The sequence below is a fragment of the Podarcis liolepis genome (genome assembly GCF_965112155.1).
Source record: "Podarcis liolepis genome assembly, chromosome: 5".
NCBI classification, from domain to species: domain Eukaryota; kingdom Metazoa; phylum Chordata; class Lepidosauria; order Squamata; family Lacertidae; genus Podarcis; species Podarcis liolepis.
Window position 1 is genome coordinate 55,290,626 of NC_139556.1, and position 27,232 is coordinate 55,317,857.

At 40.4% G+C, this 27,232-nt stretch overlaps 1 protein-coding gene across 5 annotated transcripts in view; it reads right to left on the minus strand.

Annotated features, from left to right (window-relative positions):
- Window positions 1-2,936: 2,936 nt before the first annotated feature.
- SHOC2 (SHOC2 leucine rich repeat scaffold protein) overlaps window positions 2,937-27,232 on the minus strand; it is a 50,760-nt gene continuing 26,464 nt past the window's right edge. For 3 of the 5 annotated variants that reach the window (XM_083504966.1, XM_083504968.1, XM_083504967.1), the window contains exons 3-9: window positions 25,293-25,430; window positions 17,039-17,169; window positions 13,539-13,727; window positions 10,668-10,790; window positions 9,539-9,676; window positions 8,647-8,764; window positions 2,937-7,715 (exon numbers count right to left, since the gene is read on the minus strand). In XM_083504966.1, the coding sequence (XP_083361092.1) occupies window positions 7,507-7,715; window positions 8,647-8,764; window positions 9,539-9,676; window positions 10,668-10,790; window positions 13,539-13,727; window positions 17,039-17,169; window positions 25,293-25,430 (1,046 nt within the window). In that variant the 3' untranslated portion in view covers window positions 2,937-7,506. The remainder of the gene's footprint in view (window positions 7,716-8,646; window positions 8,765-9,538; window positions 9,677-10,667; window positions 10,791-13,538; window positions 13,728-17,038; window positions 17,170-25,292; window positions 25,431-27,232) is intronic. The other 2 variants (XR_014526635.1, XR_014526636.1) reach the window with 1 other exon arrangement.

The following is a 27,232-nucleotide window of genomic DNA, read 5'->3' on the forward strand; positions in this document are numbered from 1 at the left end:
TTGCAAGCAATTTAAGCTCTGGCTATAAATACATTCAGCGATTTGCAGCTGAATCATTACCATATTGCTGTGGGTCCCCAAGCTCATGCGCACACCTATCAGGGATGTTCGCCGACCAGAAATATGGCAACTGATAATGAAATGGCAGCAGCCCACATAGTGCTTGGCTGGTGGTGCAGAGATCATTTGTTAGGGAGAGTGGTTGAAGTACACTGTAGCCTTGAGGTTAGAATATGGCCTGAAAACATACATGACAAAACTCAGAAGGATATAGACATGAGATGGATGCAATGAGAACCCACTGGATGGCATTCAAGGAAACTGCAATCGCAGGTGGCGCTGTGGGTTAAACCACTGAGCCTAGGGCTTGCCGATCAGAAGGTGGCAGTTCGAATCCCCGCAACAGGGTGATTGCAGTTCACCGTTGCTCAGTCCCAGCTCCTGCCCACCTAGCAGTTTGAAAGCATGTCAAAGTGCAAGTAGATAAATAGACACCGCTCCGGCGGGAAGGTAAACGGCGTTTCCGTGCGCTGCTCTGGTTCTCCAGAAGCGGCTTAGTCATGCTGGCCACATGACCCGGAAGCTGTACGCCGGCTCCCTTGTCAATAAAGTGAGATGAGCGCCACAACCCCAGAGTCGGCCACGACTGGACCTAATGGTCAGGGGACCCTTTACCTTTACCTTCCACATGAAACACACATGATAAGATAGACACGTGTGCATTTATCACAGGCGCTGTGGGTAAAACCTCAGTGCCTAGGACTTGCCGATCGTATGGTCGACGGTTCATATCCCCACGGCGGGGTGAGCTCCCGTCGTTTGGTCCCAGCTCCTGCCTACCTAGCAGTTCGAAAGCACCCCTAAGTGCTAGTAGATAAATAGGTACCGCTTTATAGCGGGAAGGTAAACGGCGTTTCTGTGTGCTGCGCTGGTGCTGGCTCGCCAGAGCAGCTTTGTCACGCTGGCCACGTGACCCGGAAGTGTCTTCAGACAGCGCTGGCTCCCGGCCTCTTAAACGAGATGAGCGCGTAACCCTAGAATTGGACACGACTGGCCCGTACGGGCAGGGTACCTTTACCTTTACCTATGCTGTAACTACATAGAATTGATATTCGGGGCGGGGGCGGGGGGGGATCACTGTAAAGTGGCCCTAACTGGGACTATCTTTAGAAATGTATGGTAGGAACATCTGTACCTTAAGTTCTACCTTCTCATCCAATAGCTATGCAAACAGACTTCAACAGAGAATTATGCAAAATAAAAAGTGCACCTATAAATCACCCAGATTCAATCATAAGAGCCAGATTATCACACAGAAGAGGTGTTCAATTCACCTTAAGGTTTGCAAACAGACATAACTGATCAGATGATCAGTTTGCCTGAGCAACAAGCAGCTGTAGGCACAAGAAAAAAAGCAGTCCTTGAATCATGCCGCTAAAAGTAATGATACTTAACAATGCCTTGGGCTTCTGGAAACAAGAACCTGATGTTGCTTTTTTCAACTTTCTCCAGCTCCCCATATTAAATGAATGCAGAAGACAGATCAGAATAATGTAATTTGTAACTAATTTAATCATAAAAAATAAATCACTGCTGTGGGTGATTTTTCATTGATAGTTTTAATCCGAATCATAATTCCATAATAGGATTATTTTCCATTTATATAACTCCTTTGCATGTAGCACTCATCTTTCCAGTCCTTGATAAGCTTTAATAAATCCTCACAGCAACCCTGCATTATCCTTATTATACACCAATGAGGAAACTGACAGAATAGATTTGCAAAAGGCCACCAAGGAGGTCAGACCAGCACAGGGAAACGGCAGCAAAGACAAGACAATGCTATTAATAGCAGGCACTGTCGGCTGGCTTTACACCTCAGCAAGTGTAAAGATCAGAAATAAGCTGGGCTCTCATCTTAAAAGTGGTCATAGGAAGAAGAAGAAAACATTTGGGCAATATTTAAAGCAGCACAGAAACTCTCGAAAGTGGCAAGGCATTTGGTTGTGTTTCTGATAGAGGAAACACAAAAGGAGAACTTAACTGCATATTCTGTTCCTGGCATGGATAATCATGTTGAAGCCCTTTGTTCTGCAACATTCTCACTTGACCTTCTGAACAAGCATCTTGGCTTGCCATATGGAACAATCCCCCCTCTCCTACCACACGTAATGCTCTGGGGGTTCTCCTGGACCCCACCTGCCAGTCAACTACAAGAGCAATGGGGGGGGGGCAATTCCACTGCACAAGCAGAGGGTCTTGCTCAGGGCTACTGTTGATGGGACTCATCTGTTGAATCCTTCCCCACATGCATTCAGAAGTCCTGCTGAATCCAGATTGCTTGATTCCCAGTTATACAGGGTTAGGGTTGCACTTTTGTGATTATTTGAATTGTTTTGTAGTTATAGGTATTTCAGGTAGCAAAGCATGAGCTAGTAGTATATGGACTGGATCCAAACTACCAGAAATGATATAATGTGTATGAGAAGTGGAGAAACTACTACAAGAAAAATGATTGACCTCAGGTGATTTCCCATCTTTTCAATATAGGATACATAAAATGCACCAAAATTCCTTGTCAACTATTGTTTTTTTGATTACCAAATGTAGTGAATACCAAATACTTTCAAGGCTTACTGATCAAAAAGGAAGTAAAGGGGTTTTTTTAACCAAGATTTCCTTTATAAAGGTCTGCATTTTTACACAACTGCATTTGCTTGCTTTTAGACCAGTTACTATCATGCAAATTTGGTAATAAATATCAATATACAATAAACCTTATTTTATACTGGAGGGATGGGTGGGACGAACTCTTTGAAAAAGGACAGAGAGAATGGCAATCCAAAATGTCAATCATCTGCGATACTGCACAGATTTACAGACAAAGTTAAATTAAACTTTACCACTAGAAAATGCCCAAAAGACTCAGTGGCAGCTCATTTACAAATATACTATTTATAATGATACATTGATACAGAATGACTTATAAAAAAGCAAGGCAATCTTTTATAGACATAACAATCAACATTACAATAATTCAGAAAGTACAATTTTTGTAGACCGTTTTACACGCTTTCATTTTCAATCACAAATTAGTGTGGTCTTGTATTTAACAGGCAGAATCCTGCACTGTCCTGCTTAAGACCTAAACATTGAAATAATAAACAGAATCTTCAGATCTTTGTAGAATAAAAAAGCCATCAGATTTTTTTGCAGATATTATCATTAGTAATTGCCCTACATGTGCCTTTTAAAGTTGGTGTGTTGTGCAAATTACTGCCAAGTGTATACCTAATTAAAAGCAAGTTCTGACATGCTGATTAAATATACAATGGAAGTGCAATATTGACTATACAAATGCTCTGCTGCATTCAGGTTCTTGAATAATCAGGAAGGCATTATTCCTTTGATATGTGAAGAATACAAAACCATCCCAATGCCCCCATTCCAAAAATTGTCCAGGTCAAAGATGCTACTTTAAATTTTGCCTGCCATTTTGACAATAAGTAGCTACAGTTTTCTCTTCTTAGTACTACTATACAAAAACATTTCAATGAGCTAGAATCCCTCCTAAGCTTAAATATTTGCCAAGATAAATTGTGTAAATAAAGTCTGAAACATCAAAAAGCAAACACTGCAAAATTTTAGCAGGAAACACATTAGAAAGCCCCCACCAGGGAAGTTGGGTAAAGATCTTTAAAGCCAAATTATGCAGCCAAATTAATTTACTGCCATTAATGTAACATGAATATTATACTAAGATATATACACTGGTTTCCCAAAGAGTCAATGCCAATTATTATTCCTCCTTTGCAATTCAGTGTTGCAACTCAATCCTAAGAAGTGGAGGTTAGATTTTTGTAACTTCCCTAACTGTGGCAGAGCTGTACAAAGTGTACTTTGCAGCCCATCTAAGGGGTTCCTTCAGCAGTGCAGAGGGTGGTTTGTGCTCATTGTGCTAAAGCAGCTTTAGCACATGAGAACTGCCTTGTGTGCTAAAGCAGCACATGAGGCAGTTCCCGTCCTACTTGCCATTAAAATTCTGTTCTAACACAGTGGCACAGGGTTACTCCAACGAAGCACAGCAAGGGCTACACTGACATCCATATGCATCACATAAAAGTCATACAGGTTTTATCCCTTTGCTATACAGCTGCCAGAGAACAACACAAGAGCAGCAGCACTGATGGTGTCACCCGCATTGGAGCCAAGGTGATGACCTCGATGGACATGGCATCTGTTCTTGCACTGGGAAACCCATGTACGTGATTCTATGGGGAACAGTCTAGTAAGAATGCTCCAAATATATCTGCTGTTGTTTCCATGATGAACTTGGGAGGATATGCACTGACACCCATCAAAACTGCTTGAGAGACCTGAGAGGATTGTCACTAATTCTGAAGCTTCGCGTAGAAAGGTAGAACTGACTTAGTAGAGCTACTAAATGTGTAGTGTTACAAGAGCAAGGGGCACACTTACTAGACATCCCAAAAAGGACTATCTGGATATATGTATCTTGATAATGTTTCAGTATTACAAATCCTAGAATTTCCCCCAAATTTCTGATTGGCACAGATTCAGTTCTTAAATTCCAGTTAATACATCCTTGCTAGATTTAGGTAGACATTTCCTAATTGGTTAGAATCCATCATTTTGCCAAGGAAAGTAAATATATTCTGGGACACAATAACTTTCTATCATGAGAAATCAAATTCTAAAATTCAGAAGACAATCAGCTGCATTATGAAAATATTTTCTGATTTCTTTTTAGCCCAGAATTTATTGCTACCTCCGTCTAAATTTATTCCTTTTGCATCCTGTGCTGATTGCGGAACATAAACTTGGATTTGGGAGTCCTGTAGAGTCTGTGCTTAACAGACTATACTTTGACTCCTCTTTACATGTGATGCTGAAGTATAATTGATTCACCTTTTTTTAAAAAAGTTCATTTTTAAAATGTTTTAATGAATGAATAAAACCAGTTTCCAACATGCAAGTGATCTTTCAGAGAGAGAGAAACAGTCAGTCACATAATCCTTGGCAAGATGAACAATTGTATTAATATATTTACAGACAAAACTACCAGTTCCATAAATGCAGTTCAACTTCATCTACCCACAACTCCACAAAGTGGCAGAAGAACCCAGCCTACTAGAAGCATCCTATCCTACATCAATTCTGAAAAATCTTCCAAAGATACTATTCTCATTTTGCCTGGAATAATTTTCAATACATGGCTAAACTCTGGCTTTAAAAGTAACAGGTACAGACAATTGATTATAGAAAAGATTATCTCCCCCCTAAAAGTGCATATGGGCAGCATATAAAGACAGAGGCTGAGTTACTGGGACAAGTTTACAGCTTCAGCATAAAGTGGACTTTCACCTTTTAAACCACCACTTTGTATTTTAACACCTTAATGCTCAGATGGATAGGCTTTCACACAGCTGAAACTATACAATTTTATAAATCTAAACTGAAATAGCATTAGATTATTATTTTTCAGAAGACTGTAGTAGATATTCCTTTGTATATCCAGTGACATCTAGACTAGTTTTTGCTACCAGCTTAAGCCCGTTAAAGGTTTTATGTATCTTACCTGCCTTTCTTTCAAGATAAATTCTCCCTCGCTAGTGAGAAAACCAATCAATAAAAGCTACAATTCATATCAAAGAAAACAGAGCAAGGCAGTAAGTTATGATGGGCTCAAGCCAAAGGAACTCAGGCACATCCAAATCCCACTACAGCCTCTGACACTTGCAGAGCACTCTTAAGCATCTTTACTCAGAAGTAATTCTTAATTATACTGCCAGGAGTGTGCATCTTACTTATTTACATGGGGCAGGCATATGTGATAATCTCTGGTTTGTACTGATTAAATGGCTCTTAGTGCCAGAAATAAAAGTTCCAAAACCTTCAATAGATGAACAAGATTCCTCTGGCTTCTGTGGTGCGTACAATTGGTTCAAAAGACACAGCACTCTCTAAATTCCACAATCTCAGAAGCAAACCCAATGTAGTGAACTGACATTGAAAACAACTGCCCAGAATGCAAGATGAGTGCACAAAAAAACTAGAAATGGCACTGCAAGTGTTAGTAGCAAGTGTCTGTTTCACTGCAGCGTTATTAGCCCTTCATACAGCCACGAAAATGACAGTAAAACTGCATGTGAACCACTTTACTGCTCTTTTTTACAGAGCAAGTTTTAAGTACGAATGAAAAGGTGTCCTTTTAAAACAGACCGGTCTTTAATACTGCGATTGATAGGATGAAGCTGAGAGAATAAACCATGGTACTGAACTGATTACGTTGAAGCAAGCGTCCCACTTCTGCAGGGAAAAGTGCATTTAGTTCAGCAGCAAAACAGCACAGCATGAAAATATTGTGCTTGGATGCAGATGCTCCGTAACAATGGAAAGATGTACAAGGCAAGGCAAGATATAAAGCCAGAGTAACACTGTCAACCAACCATAAATCTTACATATACTGCAGTGCTTTAAAAGACACATTCATTAATTGTACAAAGACCGGGGGAGCTCTTACACTTGCCTGGTGTAATATATATTCATTCCTCGCCAATGCACTACTAGACCTTAACAGAATGTTGCGGGTTTTCAAATATATCTGTCAATTTATGTATCAGAATATGGTGCTTGCGCCAGATGAGGCCAACCGTAAAATAAGTGGATCAAATAAGATATGCTTACAAACGATAAACTGAAAAAGGCCTAAATTCAAGCTTTTGTTGAACTGCATCTTTTCCTACTTACACTTTTGTTTTAATATAAAATCAGACAATAAGAAGCCCTCGGCAGAAGCATATAAATTTTAGATATGAGTATAACAGAGCAAATCCAACAACAATAATAAAAAATAAAAATAATCCAGTGATTTACTCTGACTGTAAACAAATACAACACCATTTGTTTCAAATCTTAAAATAAGTTAAAGAATCTCCCCAACTAGAGGACAAATCACCCGAAAGGATTTTTGACACAGAGAATGTGCACAGAGGGGAATGATAATTAAAAAAAGTTTGTGTAATTTCAAGTTGCTTGTTTTTCCCATAGGAAGAGGGCTCCATCTAAAAATGTTTTGTCCCTTAAATTGTTCAGCAATTAGTTGGCCATTGTTTTCAGTGAACTGGTATCTCCAATTACCCAGACATCCATCAAATTCGGCAAAGAAAACTTAGACAAGCACTTTACAAAGAAAAAAAAATCTAAATGGCTATGCTTCCTCTATTAGCAGAAACACATAAACATGGTCTTGAATTTGCCTGTTTTATATTATTTATGCTTTATATATAATATAATATACAGCCTATATATTATATTATATATTCACACATACGCAATACCAATAATGCTCTTTGCATTTTGTACAGTGTATGGAACAATCCAACTTTTATCAAACCCTGGCACCGTGTGGCCTAGATAATATTATGTACACAATGATACCCTCAATGCAATTTATATTTTGTACATCATTAGGGCAGATATCCATCAGACCATGGAACGATATGGTCCCTGCATTTTGAGAAACTGGATGATAAAGGAAGGTCCACCTGCAACAATTTGAGCTGGAAGGGTATTGAGTGGGCAGTTCTCAATGCTCATTATAGACAATTTACTGCAGAGGGCCAGTTCAAAAGGAAGGCTGTTCAGATGAGGGTTGTCATTTAGATACAGTTCTTCCAGATTCTCCAGTGTACCTACAAAAGCAAAAATTGCCAATAATTAGCACTTAAAAACACCCTTGGCTGAAACTAATTTAGACCCAACTGGTGTCCTTGCACTTATGGAAGGGCTTTCCGGCTAAAGGAGAGGACGGGAGCCTGCTGTTGTTAATTCCCTCTCCCCATGGCAGTACTCCATATCACCTTCTATGCTGTTCTGAAGGATTAGACAACTGATTGGAGCAGATTTCTGGAAGGAGGGTGCCGGAGAGAGGATCACTCAATGAAAACTCCCTCCCTTCCTCTTTCATTCGGAGACACATCTGCTAGATCAAAAGCCTTCCCATGAGCGTGAGGGTGCCAACAAAACTCCACACACCACCCAGAAAGAAGCTCTCATTAAGATATTCTCAACACATAAATAGTTTGTTCTTCTGTCAGTTATCACAGTACGGCAACCCGTTTTTCCACAGGATCCAAACAGATGCCTTAAATTGAAGATGCATTTCTCATCTACTGCCATTTTCTATTGTTTGCATGCCAAACGAAAAGCAGTATGAAACTGAGAGATTGCGACTTCCCCTCATCAACTGAAGCCCATTGTAGGTAATAAAATTGTCTTATTTCTTCCTTTACTGTCTTCCCAGCTACAAAATCTTGAACTCCTAACTCCTACCTTCAAGAGACTTCATTATGCTAAAGGTCTTCTGATGAGAGATATGCTAGAAGAGACTCCCCAAACTGGCAAAGTATCTACCTAGTGCTTTCCAAATGTTACAAGAAATACAGTTCTGCCCACATTTTAAGAGAGTGCGTAGCATCCCTGGGACAATCCTGTGAGCAGGACACAACTGGAATGTAGCAAATACTGCAGATAATCAACACCTGTAGACTACATCTCCAGCATTTTACTGGTAGCTAAAACAAAACCACATCATTCCATGTATGGGTAAAACAAATATCATACCAATTTCCTCAGGAAGTTGTGTAAGAAAATTCTCTCCCAGTCCAAGATGTGTCAGATTGATGAGGTGGCCAATTCCTCTAGGAAGGGTGCTCAACTGATTATTTGTTAAGATCAACCTCTGGGAAGAAATATGCATATGTAAGCATCAAATTAATGTCATCTTCAATCACCCAGAACATAGATGGGTAACACTATCCAATCATTAGAATCACAGCCTTCCCCTCCCCGGCAACCATAGGGATGTAAGAAAAGCCTGCTGGATCAGGCCAATGGCCCACCTTGTCCCACATCCTGTCCTCACAGTGGCCAACCAAATGCCTGTAAGAAACTTGCATACATGACCCAAGCAGAAGGACACTCTCCCCACCAGTTCCCACTGTGGTTTCCAGCAACTGGTATTCAGAAGCATTACTGTCTCCAACCATGGAGACAGAGCATAGCCATAGTAGCCATTGATAGCCTTATCCCCATCCAAGTTTGTGGTCATCACTGCCTCCTGTGGGAATGAGTTCCATAGTTTAACTATGTGTCGTGTGGAGAAGTAGAAGCCTAGCATGGAATTTGTCTTGTTCACAATGGCTGCACACCAGGCCAACGTCTTGATCGAGCTATCTACTAGGACCTCAAGGTCTCATAACACATCAGTTACCCCATGCAACATGTCATGACCCAGAATTTAGGTTTTAGCACTCTGCAATGTTATCTACCATACATAGAAACCGGGAGATGTCCACACAATGACTTCTACAGTTACTTCCAGATTATCCACCCTCCTTACATGGCAATGCCACATACTGGTGAAACGTGTGTACAAAGAGACAGTCCCTAATACCAAATCAGGCAAAAAGACCCATTGATAGAGGTTCCGTTTTTATGTGGTACAGATAGGTACCTGAAGTTCCCGAAGGTACGCTATTTCATTGGGCAAGGATTCCAGCTTGTTTTCCTCTAGATCCAATTCTCTTAACTTTCGCAGGTTCCCAATGCCATGGGGAAGGTTTCTTAGAAGGTTGTTCGACAAGACAAGAACCTGAAGAAAGACGAATGTTGAACTTTTAATAAACCAGCAAGTTATTGGCGAAGTAAACATTCAGTAAACTAAGGGTTCTTCAATTAAAAAGCTGGAGGTGGCTTAATTTCGCCTACAAATGCCACATTTCAGGGATGAGGAAGTGTCCCTTGGCCTATGCCAAACTCCTCACTAGTTCTGCTTAGCATCCTCCCTGAGTGCTTCTGCCTGGTGGGAATGTGTCCTTCAACTGTGATAACGCCTCTAAGCTGGATAGAAAGGAGTGTGTAGAAATATCAGAGTTTTGCAGATTGGATCAAACGTCGCCTACTGTAGAATAAACTTTTGTCTCTGGTCCACTCATCGCTAGCATGTGGCTCTGAGAAGGTTGCGTACAAGGGAACATGGCCACTCAAGCAGAAAAAGGTCCCCTACCTCTGCCACACTGACTCCAGCAAATGAGAATCATGAAACGGCTCTCTCTCAGACAGCTATACTTTCACATTTTTTCCAGCCAATGTTTATTTTAATTAGGACAGTTTAGCAGGTTTTGCAAAACAAAACAAAAAACCCCAACCCAACAACACACATATAAAGTAGTTTAATCTTCAGTTCTAAAATTAGTTAGAGCAAAGACTGAATAATTTTAGCAACCATTTAGGAAAAAGAAACAGTACTGAGAGTAAAAGCAACCTTTCCCAGGAAATGTTTACAAAATTTATGTGTAGCTTTTTGTGAGTTCTGCACAAACCTCTTTTCTATTCCACTATTGTTGTTGTTGTTGTTGTTGTTGTTAATTAGATCAGTGTTTCCCAACCTTGGGCCTCCAGCTGTTTTTGAACTACAATTCCCATCACCCCTGACCACTGGTCTTGCTAGCTAGGGATGATGGGAGTTGTAGTCCAAAAACAGCTGGAGGCCCAAGGTTGGGAAACACTGAATTAGATTTCTATACCACCCTTCATCACAAGAGCTCAGGGCAGTTCACAAGATCTCAGTGTATTCCACTCACCTCTAGGGAAACAAGTCCAGACACATCCTCAGGAATCTTGTTGAGTTGATTTGTAGCTAAGTTCAGTTCTACCATGCTGGTCCATGTCCCAAAGTCCAAGGGAAGCGACGTCAGCTGATTGTCCTGTAATTTCATATGAAGAAGGTTTAGGAATGTGGTTGAAAAAGTAAAAGACAACTACTTGAAAAGGACATTAACTGGGTACACGAGGAATAAAATCACTTTGATTCTGACTTTAATAAAAAATACCACTGATCTGCTGCTTTAAAACTTTTAAAGCGGGGGTAGTCAACATGTTACCCTACAAATATTGTGGACTGTAACACACATCAGCCCCAGATATGTCTTCCAATAGCCAGGAATTATGGGAGTTGCAGTCCAAAAACATCTGAAAAAGCACCACATTGGCCACATCTGTTTTAAAGCTTTTTAGTTTTGTACAACTGTTCATTAATATATTTAACAGGTATCTTTACATTACAGATCTCTTTTAACTTACCTTGTCCAATTGTATTTTACTATTTTTAATATAAGCCACTGACTGTTTTCACAGAAAAGCAGGATAGAAATATTAAACTGTCAACATGACAAGGACAAATTCATCACAGGACCTGTGTGCAAACTCAATGCAGCTGTACACATCTATATAAAATTATAAGAAAGGGGATCCGAGATGCAAAGTGCTACTAATTGTATGGATTCACCTTAACCTTCATTTGGCTGAAAACCAGCTACAGTACAGCCCAAGGAACAGCTTCACACTATGTATTTACAGAACATACGAAGCCATAGTTTAAGGGGGTAATCAGGTGTGGAATGACTGCTCCATTTACCTAATGGTTGCTGCTACATATCTGGTGTGAAAACACGGCATGAAATCATCCCCATCTAAACAAGGAGATAATTTAGAATTTGAATAAGCAATTTGTTTTTAAAGGTGGCCAGGGAAGATGGGACTACAGGGTGCACAGTCCTTCCTTCTCAATTGCTGGACAGAGAGGTTTTGCAAATAGCACATGCTGGCAAAACCCAGTCACCCACAACCAATCTCCCACTGATAAAAGATGTGTGCAATTTACTCCAGCTACTCTTATGGATTTCCTTCCAGATAGTTTCCATTACACCCCAGCTGACACCTGACGCAATTCCCCAACACTGGCTGGTAGAAGGATCAATACAGAGTAAGTGCTTGTTCACTGCTTCACATGGTGGCCACATAGACATTTCATGGAGAGAAATGTGATGCTACTCTCTCCTCCATAACAATGTCCTACCAATATTTTAAATAAAAAATCTTTTGAAGGGTATATACTGCCTTTCTCCAGAATGTGAACACATCCGTGTCACCAAGTTTGGGTTTTTTACTTAAAAATAAACACACCGATTCCATATACATCAAGGCTGTTCTCTCAAATATCAAGTTAGAATAATATTGCAACTAAGGAAATCATAGCACTATTGGGAAACCCTAATAAGAGACCAATAGCTTATAAAGAAAATAGGATTTCTTTAAAGCATTATAGCTAGGAAGTCATACAAAAGAAGTCAATATTTATGCAAGGTCTACATTTTCATTAATGTTTAAAGCACTGCTACACTGTGCTTATTATTTGACTTCAAATCAGAACAGTATATTATTTGAAGTATGTACTGTCCTTGCCCAGGTGATACACTATTTAAAAAAGCAGGTTGTGGCTAGTATTTGTGTTAACTGGAAGTACAACTTATCTATATATATAAGAGCCAGTTCTCTGCAAGTAAAAGACTCACCACCTGCATTACAAGCAGCAGCATTTAATAAAGTTGGCAATACTTAGATCCTCTGTTTTAGACCATTATTAAATGAAAGAAATTATGTGTTGCAACGGAGTTCAGCTAGACTTCAAAGAAACTGACAATAAAATATTTGCTTTTGGCAATTTAATATTCAATTCAAGTATAACCAAAAATGTTTCCTACAATGTGAGCAGTCTACTTCTATGGATCTAGGCTCGAAACACCTTAACATCTTGTTCCAAATACCAAAAACCACATTTATAGTATGCAATGATCTGAGTCAACCTATTTCACCACCTCAGCAACAACTTTCAGCAACAATGGAAGCAAGCTCTTCCATTTTTCAGACTGCCAACATTTGAAACAAATTTTTAATTCCAAGTAATTTATGGATACTTGTTTGTATCCAGTGGTGCCATTCTGCTTGTGCAACAGGCTCCTGTTTGCACTAAAGAACTTGTCCCTCCTCTCCAGCTCCCGAGGCACTCTCAGAATTCACCCTGGAGGATTGGAAGACAGTCTAGAACAGATTCCGGGGGGGGGGGGAGGAGATGAGGGGCAAGTGTTGTGTGAGTCAAACTCCACCTTTGCAACCTTGGAGTATGTGGCAATGGCCCCAAACTCCACCTGTGCAACCCTGTATGTGGCAATGGCCCATTTCTCTGTTTACCTCCCCATGCATTTGTTTTTCACAAGAAAAAGGAGCAAAGACATGAACATGCTGCCCGCTTGGGCTCAGTCAATTTTAAACACTGATTATGCTTAACAGAAGTTCTCTGTCTTTTGCAAAAGCCACAAAAGCAGTAGGGGGAAAGGAAGGCTTCTGCCAGCTTCTAAAGAACAGATATTCAAATCTGCATTAAAAAAGAAGTTTGTGCTCTATTCATTTTATGCTATTCTCATCAGATATATGAAAAAAGAAGCATCAAATCAACAAAGGCTTTTTTCCAGTTTTATACTTAATATCTAACAACTCATCCACTACTGTCATGCATATCTGGTTATCTTGCACCTCTTTACTTAACTGCACTTAATGTTTGGCAACATTGGCAAGCCTGGAAGCAAAACAGTTCCTGATAGTCAGCGATGTCTCACCTTCATGTTCAGCTTACTTAACACTTTTGCTCTGGAGAAAATTCCAAAAGGGATTTTATTGATGCGGTTATGCTCCATATTGAGAGCGTAGATGGTAGAGAACTGTGAGGGGCCACCCACTGGATATGACTGGAAACAGTTCCTTGCCAGAGTGAGGCTAGTCAGATTCACAAGACTGGATAAGAGACCCTGGGGAAGTGAAATAGAAGCACACAGGTCTAAATACAAACTTGCATGAACTCTGAACACCAACATACTTGAATATAAGTTTTTCTTTTCTCTTGCATGCCACCTAATCTCCATCTTAGTGTGACAACATATGGGTTTCTGTTGTTTTTGCAAAAATGTTAACTTCACACTTTCAAAAAAACAAATACCAGTAGTCTGAACCAAAGCACATGGAAATGTTCACAAGAGATTCCATGTATACTTCAATACCAGGGAACAGTTTCATGTGCACAGTGGGAGTGTGCGCGCAGAACTGTCGCCAGAACTGATGGGAAGTATCTGCTTGCACAGAACTTGTACATACAGTGCTGTAATTGCTGATTCACATGTGTTTAAAAAAGATAAGCATGTCATTTAAAAAACCCCACTCATTACACCGGGAAATTATTTCCCCAAAGTAATGGCTGAAAATAAACTCTGGGCAACATGAAAAGCTGAGAATTAATTCCAAGTAGTGAGGTAATGTCTAGATAGCTCAGCCAATTATAGTACTTTCACACTTTGTAACAAGCTCAGCCTATGGAAAGGGAGAGACATGTAATTCATGGCTGAGGTTATGCCAGAGATTTAACTTATAGTCACCTTACCATTTATTGTTGCCTCCTCATGTAACAGGCATTCTATAACACAGCATGGCTTATCTCATTTTTGTGGAAACCAGTGCTTCCATAACACCTGTGCTATGGTTTCATTTGATAGGCACAATCAATTCTCCATCCAAATAGCTGGTGCTGCATCCATTGCTGTCTAAAACTAGAGTACTTTTAAGTGGGGTTGCAACTTTTAGTCAAGTAATCTGTTAGATTAATAGATGAAAAACTTTCAGTTAACTAAGAAAGAACCCTTTCCCCAATTGAATTGGCAAGATTTAAGCAAACTGCTAATACTTTTAATGTAAGAACTTACCACAACTGTGGCAGCAGGCACCATCTTGGAAGTTCTAAGATGGTGTCCACTGTAACATGCCCATACATGAAATAGAAGCATGCATGCTTCTTAGGAATTATTTCTTTATTTAAATGTAAATTTATGCCGAAGCAATAGACTAAACTATCTTTAACTGGGTGACAGCCTTACTTTAAAGATAACAGCTTGGATCCTTAAAAAGGAATTTCACGGAAAGAACGCTTCCTATCTCTTCACACCCTGCAGCCATTTGTGCCCAAAGATACCCTGAAAAATGTGGGATGGGGAACAGAGGACAGCTGAGGTACACAGGAATTGCTCCAAATTGGGCTGGATTTAAGGGGAGTTAGCTTAAGCAAGTTCATGAAAACAAAGTTTCCCATCCTCTCCACACACACCCTCCAGGCCACAGTATTCAGGAACCTGCCTGCGTCACCCAAAGAGGACTTTTGGGGGACATCAGATGTTGCAGGGAGAACGAGGCAACTGTGAATTTTTGTTCCATTAACTTAAGTTCCAAGACACTATGTGCTCAGATAAGGTACGTACCGTATACTGACATAACCTTTAGGATTAACAAGTTTGGGGCTTTTAACTGCACCCTCAATATTTTTTTAAGTTTAGGCTTCTGACAAATAACTGTAAGTAACGATTGAAACAAACACAAAACAGATTCAAACAGATTATATCATTCACCAGGCAAGCTGTTATATATGGGGGGGGAAAGCACCTGAAGACAGGATTGGTTTTCTTTATTTACTAAAATGGTGTCATATTCCTACTTTGTAATTTGGAAATTACAAAGAGTAGTATCGAACAGTAATGTTCCACCAATGAAAGGAAATTACTGGTCATTGACCATAATAAAGAGATTGATTGATGGAAAATATCCATTAATAGATTGGGGAAGGGAGACCATTTTTTGGAAATTTGACACAAGCTCAGCCCGCTGGGCCCAATTTTATGCAGGATGGAAACCCAACAAAACAAAATGGGGAGGCATGGGTGGCTGCAAGGGGGGGGGGATTGCAGAACATTGCCTCTTTCCCTCTTCCCCTCTTCCCCTAAGGGATGCCTTCCATCAACAGAGTAGCACCATGGGATATCACTGAAAGTTTCTTCTTCTGGTTTCTTATGCCAAACTTTCTTTCTGATGCAATTAATATTGCATCATGGTGCCTGTAATGATGGAATACTGGTAAACTTGCACAAGATTAATCATTTTAAAAATTACAGCAATACTGCAAGGTGCTCTCAAGTACTAGTTATAGGAATTTCCATCAGTAAACTCTCAAAATATCCAGCAGTAACCACCCTCCAGCAGAACATATTTTTACTGGTGCAACAGGACTTTCCCTTCTTCTTCTTTCTCCTGCAGCCCCAAGCCCACCCTCCCAAAATCTGCTCCAGAGTGCTGGGCTACCTCCAGAGCAGACTTGGGGAGAGCACAGAGAGTGAGCAAAAGTCTGCATGTTGCCCTAATCTCATAAGTTATTTCATATTAATCATATTTAGGAGAGTCCTTCATGCCAAAGATTGCAATGGAGCTTTGGCACCACCGACTTTTCAAAGAATATTGAAATCCGCAAAAGCTTGATGCTGAAGGCTGTCATATAAACTCAGCCACATAGATATTACATTTTTTAGCCATTTTCAAACACACTGATTGTTATTTTTTTAGGGATCAGAGAAGAGGCTGGATAATGAATGTACTGCTTCGAAAAGAAACAAAGTACTTACTATTTATGAATACTGTTGGACAGCTGCCTCTCCCAAACTAGTCTTTTAAGATCTAATGTTTATTAGGCATTGCATCACCATGAGCTTGGTATATTTTGCAATTCTGCAGTTTTCTTTACAAATGTTTTCTTTCTTCTGCTGCCAAAGAGACTTGCTTTAATGGATTACCCCACTACACTAACATGCAAGTGGCTCTTTTCAGCAACAATTACAATTTATACACAGACTAGCACTTCTGAATAAAGCATTTTTTATTTGTTAAAAGAGTTTTTGGATTGGGAGCCAAACTTATCTTATGATAAAGCAATCTGTTTTGCTGTCAGTCTCCTTTGTATATTTAATTACACTTGAGTAACTTTCATAATGCGCTTGGGAGGGGCAATTCAGCTTTGTTCTTAAAAGCTTCCAGGCAACTTTCTCACAGCAGCAACTTCTTCAAGCAATATCCATTCATTCCCATTCAATTAGTGCTAATGCTAATAGTTTACATCCAATTTGGCAAATTTCAGCAGCCTTCCATTTCCAGAGCATTTGTCTTCAATAAAACTAATGCTGGTTCCAGGGCTTTAGAGCAACATTTAAACAACATTAAGCTGCAATCATACAAAAACTGTAGAGTGCCTCACCTCTGGTAAAGCAGAAATCATGTTGTTCTCCAAATTCAGTTCATCAAGTTTACTGCACTGTGCTAGAGACCTGGGTATTGCTGAGAGCCGGTTATACCTCAGCCCGAGGCTTTTCAGACTGGACAGGTTTCCTAAAAACAAAAGAGGGTTAAGAGAGATTTGCTTTAGAAGCTGGGAGAAGGGGACTCCCAGTGGCTGCATTTTCTTGGAAAAGAACCAATTCCTAGAGTTTTTATTTTTCAGCAAACACATTCTTTCCACAATAATATCTCTGCATATTTTGAGCAGCAGCATATTTTCAAAGGATTTCCCAAGTATAGGCTCAAACACTGGTGAAGGATTCAGACTTTCAGCTATGTCCCATTTTGGTGTAATCAATTTACACTACTCAGCTTTGCTTTCATCTCTAGCTGCCCAGCAATTCTCTCAAAGCATACATCTAAGTTTTTTTGTTTGTTTCTTTTTAAACATTACTGGCCACTCATCACTCTAGTACTTTAGACCACTTTACACATTTCAGATTACAAGGGTAAGCATTTCTGCAAGAACAGAGGAAGGGGAAATTAGCAGACGTCAAAAGCAATACAATTAAGGACATAAAAACCTTGCATGTGAGCTGCATGTGCCAGCGGATAATTAATGAAAAACCTGCTGCCATCTCCAAATGCTTTCTGAACTTAACCCATGAGACTATATTGCAAATTGATACATCTCTCTTGGTGCAACACTGAGCATAAGATCAATATTGCCAGGGCAAGCTATCCATTTCGTCAATAGAAAGCCCCAACACTTGTCAGTCTATAAAACTTCATGAGATGCAAAATTACAGTTAAATGTTTTTTGCTACAAGGTGCTCTTATTAGGTGTGGGAGATAAATTTCTTAGGATTGGCAGTTTAAACAGAATTCACTGGTGAAGAATAAAAAACTTTGTTACTGCAGAAATATATTTATAGTCATGATTACAAAAAAATTTAATACTGGCTTTTTATGACACCTTTGTACATATCCGTTTTTATTACCAAGCTTAGCTATTTCTCAGACCAATAAGAAGAATGATTGGCACAGAAGCTTTAAGTGTAAATTTGCAAGCCACCATCACACTCTGCAGCACCTTTGGGCAGAATGACATCCCTCCCTTTTCCTGGGAACATAAGCTTCGCACTCATAAAACAAACTAATCACGATTCTAGGGAAGTTTGCAAACAGACATAAGCAAGGGGTGGCTACCTATTTTGCCAATGAAAAGCTAGATGACACAAAGCAATCTAATCTTATGTGCTCTGTACTCTGCTATGCAGACAATTTTTGTCTGCTACGCGGACACAGACTTTTTTTATCTATCAAGTATCACAGTCTTGTAAATAAACTCACAAAAGTTAGTAAATAAGGTAAAGGGACCCCTGACCATTAGGTCCAGTCGTGACCGACTCAGGGGTTGCTGCACTCATCTCGCTTTACTGGCCGAGGGAGCCGGCGTACAGCTTCCAGGTCATGTGGCCAGCATGACTAAGTCACTTCTGGTGAACCAGAGCAGCACATGGAAACGCCGTTTACCTTCCCGCTGGAGCAGTACCTATTTATCTACTTGCACTTTTACATGCTTTCAAACTGCTGGGTTGGAAGGAGCTGGGATCAAGCAACGGAAGCTCACCCCGTCGCGGGGATTCAAACCGCCGGCCTTCTGATCGGCAAGTCCTAGGCTCTGTGGTTTAACCCACAGCGCCACCCGCGTCCCTACAAAAGTTAGTAGCTTGCACATTTTTTGAGTAGCTTGCTAAGAGGCTAGTAGCCTAGGTTTACATGCTGCCTGCAGTGGGGAGGAAATTCTCCCCTATTCCAGCCCTGAAATGTAGGATACTAGCCTCTTAGCAGGTGAGTTAAAACAACTGCCTTCTGCCAAACAGGCTGGTGGTGAAAAAACAGGACCAATAGACAGATTTCCTTTTTTCTGTAGCCACAATGGAAACAAAGTAGAGAGACACAAGGATGAATGTAGACACTCTGGCCTTGCTAGCTAGGGGTGATGAGAGTTGTAGTTCAACAACATCTGGGGACCCACAGGTTGAGAAAGGCTGGCTTATGGGTACCAGGTTGATTTCAATACAAGCCTTAAGTAACAATGAGAAAGCAACATGGCATTTATGTTTTTGTTGTGTGTGTGTGTGTGTGTGTGTGTGAGAGAGAGAGAGAGAGAGAGAGCGCACGCGAACATTACAGTGGTACCTCGGGTTACAGACGCTTCAGGTTTCAGACTCTGCTAACCCAGAAATAGTACCTCGGGTTAAGAACTTTGCTTCAGGATGAGAACAGAAATTGTGCGGCGGCGGCAGTAGGAGGCCCCATTAGCTAAAGTGGTACCTCAGGTTAAGAACAGTTTCCGGTTAAGAACAGACCTCCAGAACGAATTAAGTTCTTAACCAGAGGTACCACTGTAAATCAATGGCTGCGAGGAACAGAAAGGGGGCATGGAGAATCTGTTTTACTTCTGTGATATCTCTTTTTATTAAGAAGGCTGCAATAATATTTTGAAGGTGGCCAAATTCACACCATACATTTAAAGCACTATGATGCCACTTTGAACAGCCATAGCTTCTCCCAAAGAATTCTGGGAGCTGTAGTTTGTTAAGAGTGCTGAGAGATGTTAGGAGACCCCTGTTCCCCTCAGAGCTTTTGGTATGGCCCCATGATCAAGTGCATCGTTCTGGATTTTATAATCTAGGGGGGAAACCAAGTGGATCTTGAAGCTGGCATCATGGGTCAGAACAAGCTAAACAGGAGCTGCTTATCCCAAAAAGGACCTAAAAGCTTCATACAAATTGATGCTTAGCCACCTAGCACAGCATGAGTAATACAGAAATAGACGAGGTACCAAATTACAGTGATGCTTGTAACCTTTGCCCATAACAATTTTTTGCTCATAGGCGTTTAGAAGATGCTTGTATTGAACTTGCCTGGATTTGTTTCCAAAGTACAGAACTTTACATCTGCATTTTCCTTGTTACACAAAGCTTCCCACAGAATTAGAGGCTCAACACTCCTTCTTTTTCTAAGTAAGCTATTCATAACTTAAATTTTGAATTAATAAAGACCAGAATGATGAAGATTATCACTGCTTAAACCGTCAACAAGGTCTAACAAACACGCAATGGCAAGATTAAAAAGTTGGACCTACAACTTTAACTCCATTCAGCTAAATGACTATTTTAATAGGCAGTTTGGGGGTGACACTTGACCTTTCAAAAATAATGCTGATAGTCAAAGCATTTAGAGAAGTCCTATGAGGATATTAAGTAGCCCAGAATGCAAGAAGAGGCCAGGGTAGAGAGCACAACAGATACATTAAGTCTGTAGCAAAATCTATTTTCCTGTAACCTCAGTGGATCTCAGTAGGAAGAGTAAGCAATTGTTTTCTCAAGCCTCTTTAATATTTGCAAACTGCCAAGATAGCTCCTCTTAGGAATCCCTGCTAGCAATGGATCAAAATGGTGAAGGTTACAGAAAAAGGCCTATGAAAAGCTTTTGAAAATTATTCAAGTTAAAGCATATGTATCCGAATACAGTGGGCCAGATTTCATATTGCAGGGCTTGGGATCCACCTACCATTGAAGTCCTTAACTCTCTGTTCACCCTAGTGAACAGCAGTGATAAGTTCGTATGAGAGCTACTTGACTCTCATCTTCATCAAGCAGCCACCATCTTAAATCATCCACAATAAGTGCCATAGGGATGATGGAGTCTCCAGCATTAGCAAGCTACCAGGCTATCCTGAAGAGTGTAATGCTTTTTTGCAAGGAGCAAGTCTACACACAGTACAAGCTATTTAATTATAGGAAACTCTTCCTAGAAGCGTTTCTCTTTTTTAAAAGATGAGCTACAACCTTTAATTTACATACCTTTTTGATTAGTTGGAGATATATATAATAAACCAGGAAGATAATGTTTTCTAATGTTTGCTTTCATACAGGTTATTTACAAGAACTACAGAGGCAGGACTTGGGCAAGTGTCTCTTTTAATGCAGAAGGACTTGCAGCAATAGGCAACCACCTCTCCAGTAAAGATAAGGATTGATGGTTAATTTAAATGAAACAAATTTAGAACAGTATCTGGGTTGGTAATGACTTCGGGGAGAGATCAATTTGGGATTATCTGGATAGGGTATGGGGAACTAAGTAGGGCTTATCAGGATGTAATTTGAGGTTATTAATTATGGAGGGAATGATTTTAAGCAGAATCTGGGAGTGAAATTAACTGAAGGAAAATAAATTGATGAGGAACTGATCTGGGGTAATTTGGGTGGGATATTAATTCAGCAAATTAAATTATATTAAGGGAAATATGGGTGGTATTTGTGATAGTTTTTAAAAGCATTTATACTATTTGGTTAGTTCGTTAGTCACTTTGTAAAGGTTATTTGCTTGGGAATGCAGAACATAAATACTTAAGATTTAAAAAATAAAAATATAATGAGCTAACAAATAAACTGAAGCTCTCCAAAAAACTTGTTCACATCCTTAGACACAGGGATCCTCTAAAGGGAACCACCACCAAATATGCCCCTTTACAAACAGTAATTCTGTGTAAGAGCTCAGCTTCCATCAGCTTGATTTCCACTATGATGATACATTGGGCAAGACCTGTCACATGAAAAGAAGTACAGAAGGTTACATCTCCTCCCAAACCTCAGAACAACCTCTGAGAGCTGCCCCAATAAAGCTGATGCTCGGGTTGCGAACGTGATCCGTGCGGGATGCACGTTCGCAACCCGTAGCGTTCACAACCCACGTCTGCGCGGGTTGCAATTCGGCGCTTCTGTGCACGTGCAAAGCACAATTTAGTGCTTCTGCGCATGCGCGACTGCCGAAACCTGGAAGTAACCCGTTCTGGTACTTCCGGGTTTCGGCAATCCGTAACCCGAAAAAACACAACCTGAAGCGGCTGTAACCTGAGGTATGACTGTACAGTGGTGCCCCACAAGACGAATGCCTCGCAAGACGGAAAACTCGCTAGACGAAAGAGTTTTCCGTTTTGGAGGTGCTTCGCAAAACGAATTTCCTATGGGCTTGCTTCGCAAGACGACAATGTCTTGCGAGGTTCTGCTGGTTTTTTTCCTCCCCCCCCTTTTTCTAAGCCGCTAAGCCGCTTATCAGCTGATCCGATCAGCAGATAAACCGCTAAAAGCCGTTAATAGCACTAATCCACTAATCCGTCAATGGGCTTGATTCGCAAGACAAAAAAACTGCTAGACGAAGAGACTCACAGAACGGATTCTTTTCGTCTTGCGAGGCACCACTGTACACAGGAATCAAAAATAAAGCAGGCTGCATGTAAAGTAGTAATTTGGGAATATCAAGAGCTGCCACATGCTCAGATCTAATTTGAATTTAAAAATAAACAATGCCTTTTGAAAAATGAAGAAGTGCTAATTTGAGATTAAGGGCCAAACAATAAACAACATTGGTCACATATTTAAACAAGGGTACTTAGCAAGGCTCCTTTTATTTTGGATTAGAAAACAACCCAATCTGGAACATGCACCTGGGTCCAAATTCGGGGGCCACAACATTTTTGTCCTGAAAATAACACACTTCTGGCTGATTGACCCCAAAGTGTTGTTTGCTGCAAACAACAACTGGGGTGGGAGACAGCACCCAGATAAGGAGTGACATTCAGCAGAAACCAGTGTGGATCTAAGCCAGGCACATGCCGCAGATCAGGATGCTTTTTCTCCAAAATAAAAAAGAGGCCATGTTAAGCACACTTGTTTAAATATATGGCTTGTGTCACTTGTAGTTTGGCCCTAAGATTTGGCTTACAATATACAAAGCTTTTAGAAGGCCACTACCAAGGAAGGAAAATCGCTAGTGTTTTTGGTTTTAAATCATTCACTGGTTTTGTGGCATTTATGCATTTGAATTGATTTTTATGTTATCTACATGTGCCTTTTCTATATTAGTGCCTCATTAATTTTTTTAATAAATGATAACTATGAGATGCTTCATCTCTGAATTTATATTTATTTAGCATTCACCAGCCTCTCCAGGGTTGCAGCAAGTTAGGCCTGGAAAGGTGATGAAATATTTTTCCTGCAGATAGCTGGGCAGGAACATAGCAGCTCTCTTACATGGAACTGAGTGTCCTTCCATGTATGGAAATTTCTGGTGAACTGTGCCTCTGAAGAACAATGAAGAAGAAGAAGAAGAGGGAGGACAGAAATTTAAATCTAAAGACAAAAACCTGTTTCAATAATTAAAAACCTATACTTATCTATAGCAAACCATTCCCAAAAGAAGGTACAAAGGGGGAGAAAAGCACAGTCGGTTGAGTTCAGAGGTTGGTGTGTAGTTCTTGATATAACTAAGAGGTGAGTGACTGCTACAATCTGCTTGAAGATGATTACATTTAATCTCTTAATTGAAATGAAACAATAATGCTGCTGAAGACTGAAGTTAAAGACAGACAGGCATACTTTAGGACCACCAGCCCATCTACTCTGTTGTGTTTGTTAATTTCAAGATTTATGCCCTGACTTTCAGGCAAATGTTTCATGCTGCTAACAATTATATTTTCATGCATCCAATGCACATCTATGATCCACTGGAGCCAAGTGCTGGATGTTGTAAGGAAAACTGTTGTCAGTTTTCACACACACACACACACACACACACACACACACACACACACACCCTTTATGATCTTTACAGAAGTCTCTGGGAAGGCGTGTTGAACCTTAATGATGGGACATCAATAGTACCTGGAATGATGCCTGAACACGCATATGATGGTGTCAATATCTAAGTTATGGTAATCATCTGCAATGGCAAAACCTATTAGCAATTTCACTATTCAAAATCCTTGTGTGGGCTGCGATCTAAATCTGACAGGCAGAATCTTGCCTGCAAAAGCTAATGCCAAACAAAAGTTCTTAGACTAACCTTAAAGTCACAAGGGAGTAAGTCGATCACTCCCTTCCTCAACTGATCTGTTTGGATCAGCTGAGTTGGGGGAAGGGGAGCTGTGTACTCGTACCATGTCCAAACACACATGTGTCTGTGTGTATATGTTTGTGTATGCATGGTGTGTGTTCATGCTTGCAAGAGCCTACATGGATGAGCGTGGGGTGGTCACACCCACCGCTGGCATGTAGCCTCTGAAGAGCTGGTCAAGGGTGAATGTGGCTCTTGAGACAAAACCATGTCAACCACCCCTTACTCTACAAAGTAGATGGAGCAGGGGATGCAAAACCATGGATATGGGGGAGGTATGTAACAACCTGGGTTGAGCTCTTTAAATATATATATATATTGTTCATGTATATTCAGCTGAATAAGACATCAGCCTCCTGCAGGTTATCCCCAACCTATTTAAAACTCAGATTAAGCAGTCCAAAGCCTTGGCAGAAAAAACAATGTCAAAGATCTCAATATAATTAGAGCTGATGCAAGGCTTCTAGATATGGTCTCTGGAGTTGCTAGGCTCAAGTCTGTTTGCTGGACTTCATCAAAATTAGTGCTTGAGGGAGCTTTGAGAAACAGTTAAAAACAGTCCTTCTAGGGCTCTGGAAAACCTGGAGATGGATCAGGATTCTAGGACATGGGTTTTTCCCATAAGGGCAAAATACTGTTCATGGGTAATGACACCCATTAAGCTTTGGGATTTGTTATTCGTGTTGTCTACATACAAGTTTGAGCAATGAGAAAATGTCCTTTGGGGAAATATAAATTTCCACTCACAGGAAATAATTTGTACTAAATCAATAAATGGCACAAATTAACTAAATAACTGTAATTCACTACACAGGCAGACATGTGGTAACATGGAGTTATTAAAGCAGTTTAGAAAGAATATTCATTCCATTCATGTTGAAGTTTACAAACAGTATTTCCATTTAGGTGGTAGCAAAAGGTTTTTCAGAAATACAGCCAGATTTTTTACAAAAAAATAAACTTTATAAATTTCAAAGTGAGCAAATTTTAGCAGTCATTGAATGAGATAATCACAAATCTTGTCAAATCAAATTTAATTTTTAAAAGTTACATTAAAAGCATGTATTTAAGCAACAATAATTACTGTTGGTCATCTTTAGACTAATTAGCTTCTATATTTACCTGCCTTCAATACTGATTCTCAGCAAATGTGGCTAGAGATTTGGGCACAGAATGGCAAGGGATAAGTCCAAATGCCTGCATTGGATTACCCTGGACTAGTCACGCTCCCCAAAACGGGAAGCCAAAAAATAAAGATATTTACATACCTATGGTATCTGGAAGGTCCAGGAGCTCGTTGTGCTGTAGGTCAAGTTTGGTGATCTGTGTACAATTTCCAATCTCCTTTGGAAGATGCTCAAGCTGATTGTGTGCTACATCCAGTGTTATGAGGTTAAACAACTCACCTGAAAGTGCACAAAGATACATGTATGAATAAGTCATTGTTCTGCCCAGGACTAAACAGTGCAGACGCAAAAAGCCACCTTTAAGGCATGCATGGCATTGTCAAGTTTCAACCTCTAATCCCAACCCACACAATTTCACAATTTCTCTTCTCAATGTAATGTAGTAAAGTAGGAATAAGAATAGTAATTGTATAGTGCTGGTATTCTTCCCAATAGAAGAATCTGCATTTTAAATTTCTTCTTTCTGTTTTGCACCAATGTGGCTGCTCTTATACCTAGTACTTTTCACAGCACTAAAATTATCTTGCTGACATGGTATTTATAAGGACAGTTTTCCCTAAATTAAAAACCTGGCAAGAACTGATTAATTCTAATTTAAGGCAGGAATTCAAGGCTGGAATTCTTTGCTTACTTACCTGGAAGTAAGTCCCATGAACCTAATTACTTCTGATAAAACAACTAATGGATTGAAGTTGAATCCTGACAAGACAGAAGTACTGTTTCTGGGGGACAGGAGGCGGGCAGGTGTGGAGGATTCCCTGGTCCTGAATGGGGTAACTGTGCCCCTGAAGCACCAGGTGCGCAGCCTGGGAGTCATTTTGGACTCACAGCTGTCCATGGAGGCACAGGTCAGTTCTGTATCCAGGGCAGCTGTCTACCAACTCCACCTGGTACGCAGGCTGAGACCCTACCTGCCCGCGGACTGTCTCGCCAGAGTGGTGCATGCTCTAGTTATCTCCCGCTTGGACTACTGCAATGCGCTCTACGTGGGGCTACCTTTGAGGGTGACTCAGAAACTACAACTAATCCAGAATGCAGCAGCTAGACTGGTGACTGGGGGCAGCCGCCGAGACCACATAACACCGGTCTTGAAAGACCTACATTGGCTCCCAGTACGTTTCCGAGCACAATTCAAAGTGCTGGTGTTGACCTTTAAAGCCCTAAACGGCCTCGGCCCACTATACCTGAAGGAGCGTCTCCACCCCATCGTTCTGCCCGGAAGCTGAGGTCCAGCGCCGAGGGCCTTCTGGCGGTTCCCTCATTGCGAGAAGCAAAGCTACAGGGAACCAGGCAGAAGGCCTTCTCGGTAGTGGCGCCCGCCCTGTGGAACGCTCTCCCATCAGATGTCAAAGCGATAAACAACTACCTGACATTCAGAAGACATCTTAAGGCAGCCCTGTTCAGGGAAGTTTTTAATGTGTGATATTTTAGTGTATTTTTGGTTTCTATGGAAGCTGCCCGGAGTGGCTGGGGAAACCCAGCCAGATGGGCGGGGTACAAATAATAATAATAATAATAATAATAATAATAATAATAATAATGGTGATGATGATTTGAGACACTTTGGTTGGCCTAGTAAAGGTGTTGCCATGATGCAGACTTTATAATTTTTCTTACAGCCATCATGGCTACCTTCACTTTTTGTGAACCATGTATGTATGTATGTATGTATGTATGTATATACAGATGTATTCTTCCTGCCACAATTAACTTGGTGGAAAATATTTGAGACTGCAAGGATGATATGCAACTCTCCTGACCAGCTGCAGACTCTAGCTCTCTCCATAAGCAGATTGAAAATTCTAAAACCCTTTACATCATGATAAATCCTGCAGCAGAGGGAATGGATAGAGAGCTTTCCCTGGGCACATAAGGAAAAGGAACTTAGGAATATTAGCAATTCTAGATTTTTGCTTCAATTAGCATTTGTCTTCTGACCTCTTCTCTCCCCTCAATTTTTCTTAAGCTGTGCTAGCCCACTGAGGAGTATTATGAGACCTGAACACATTATCCAGCATACT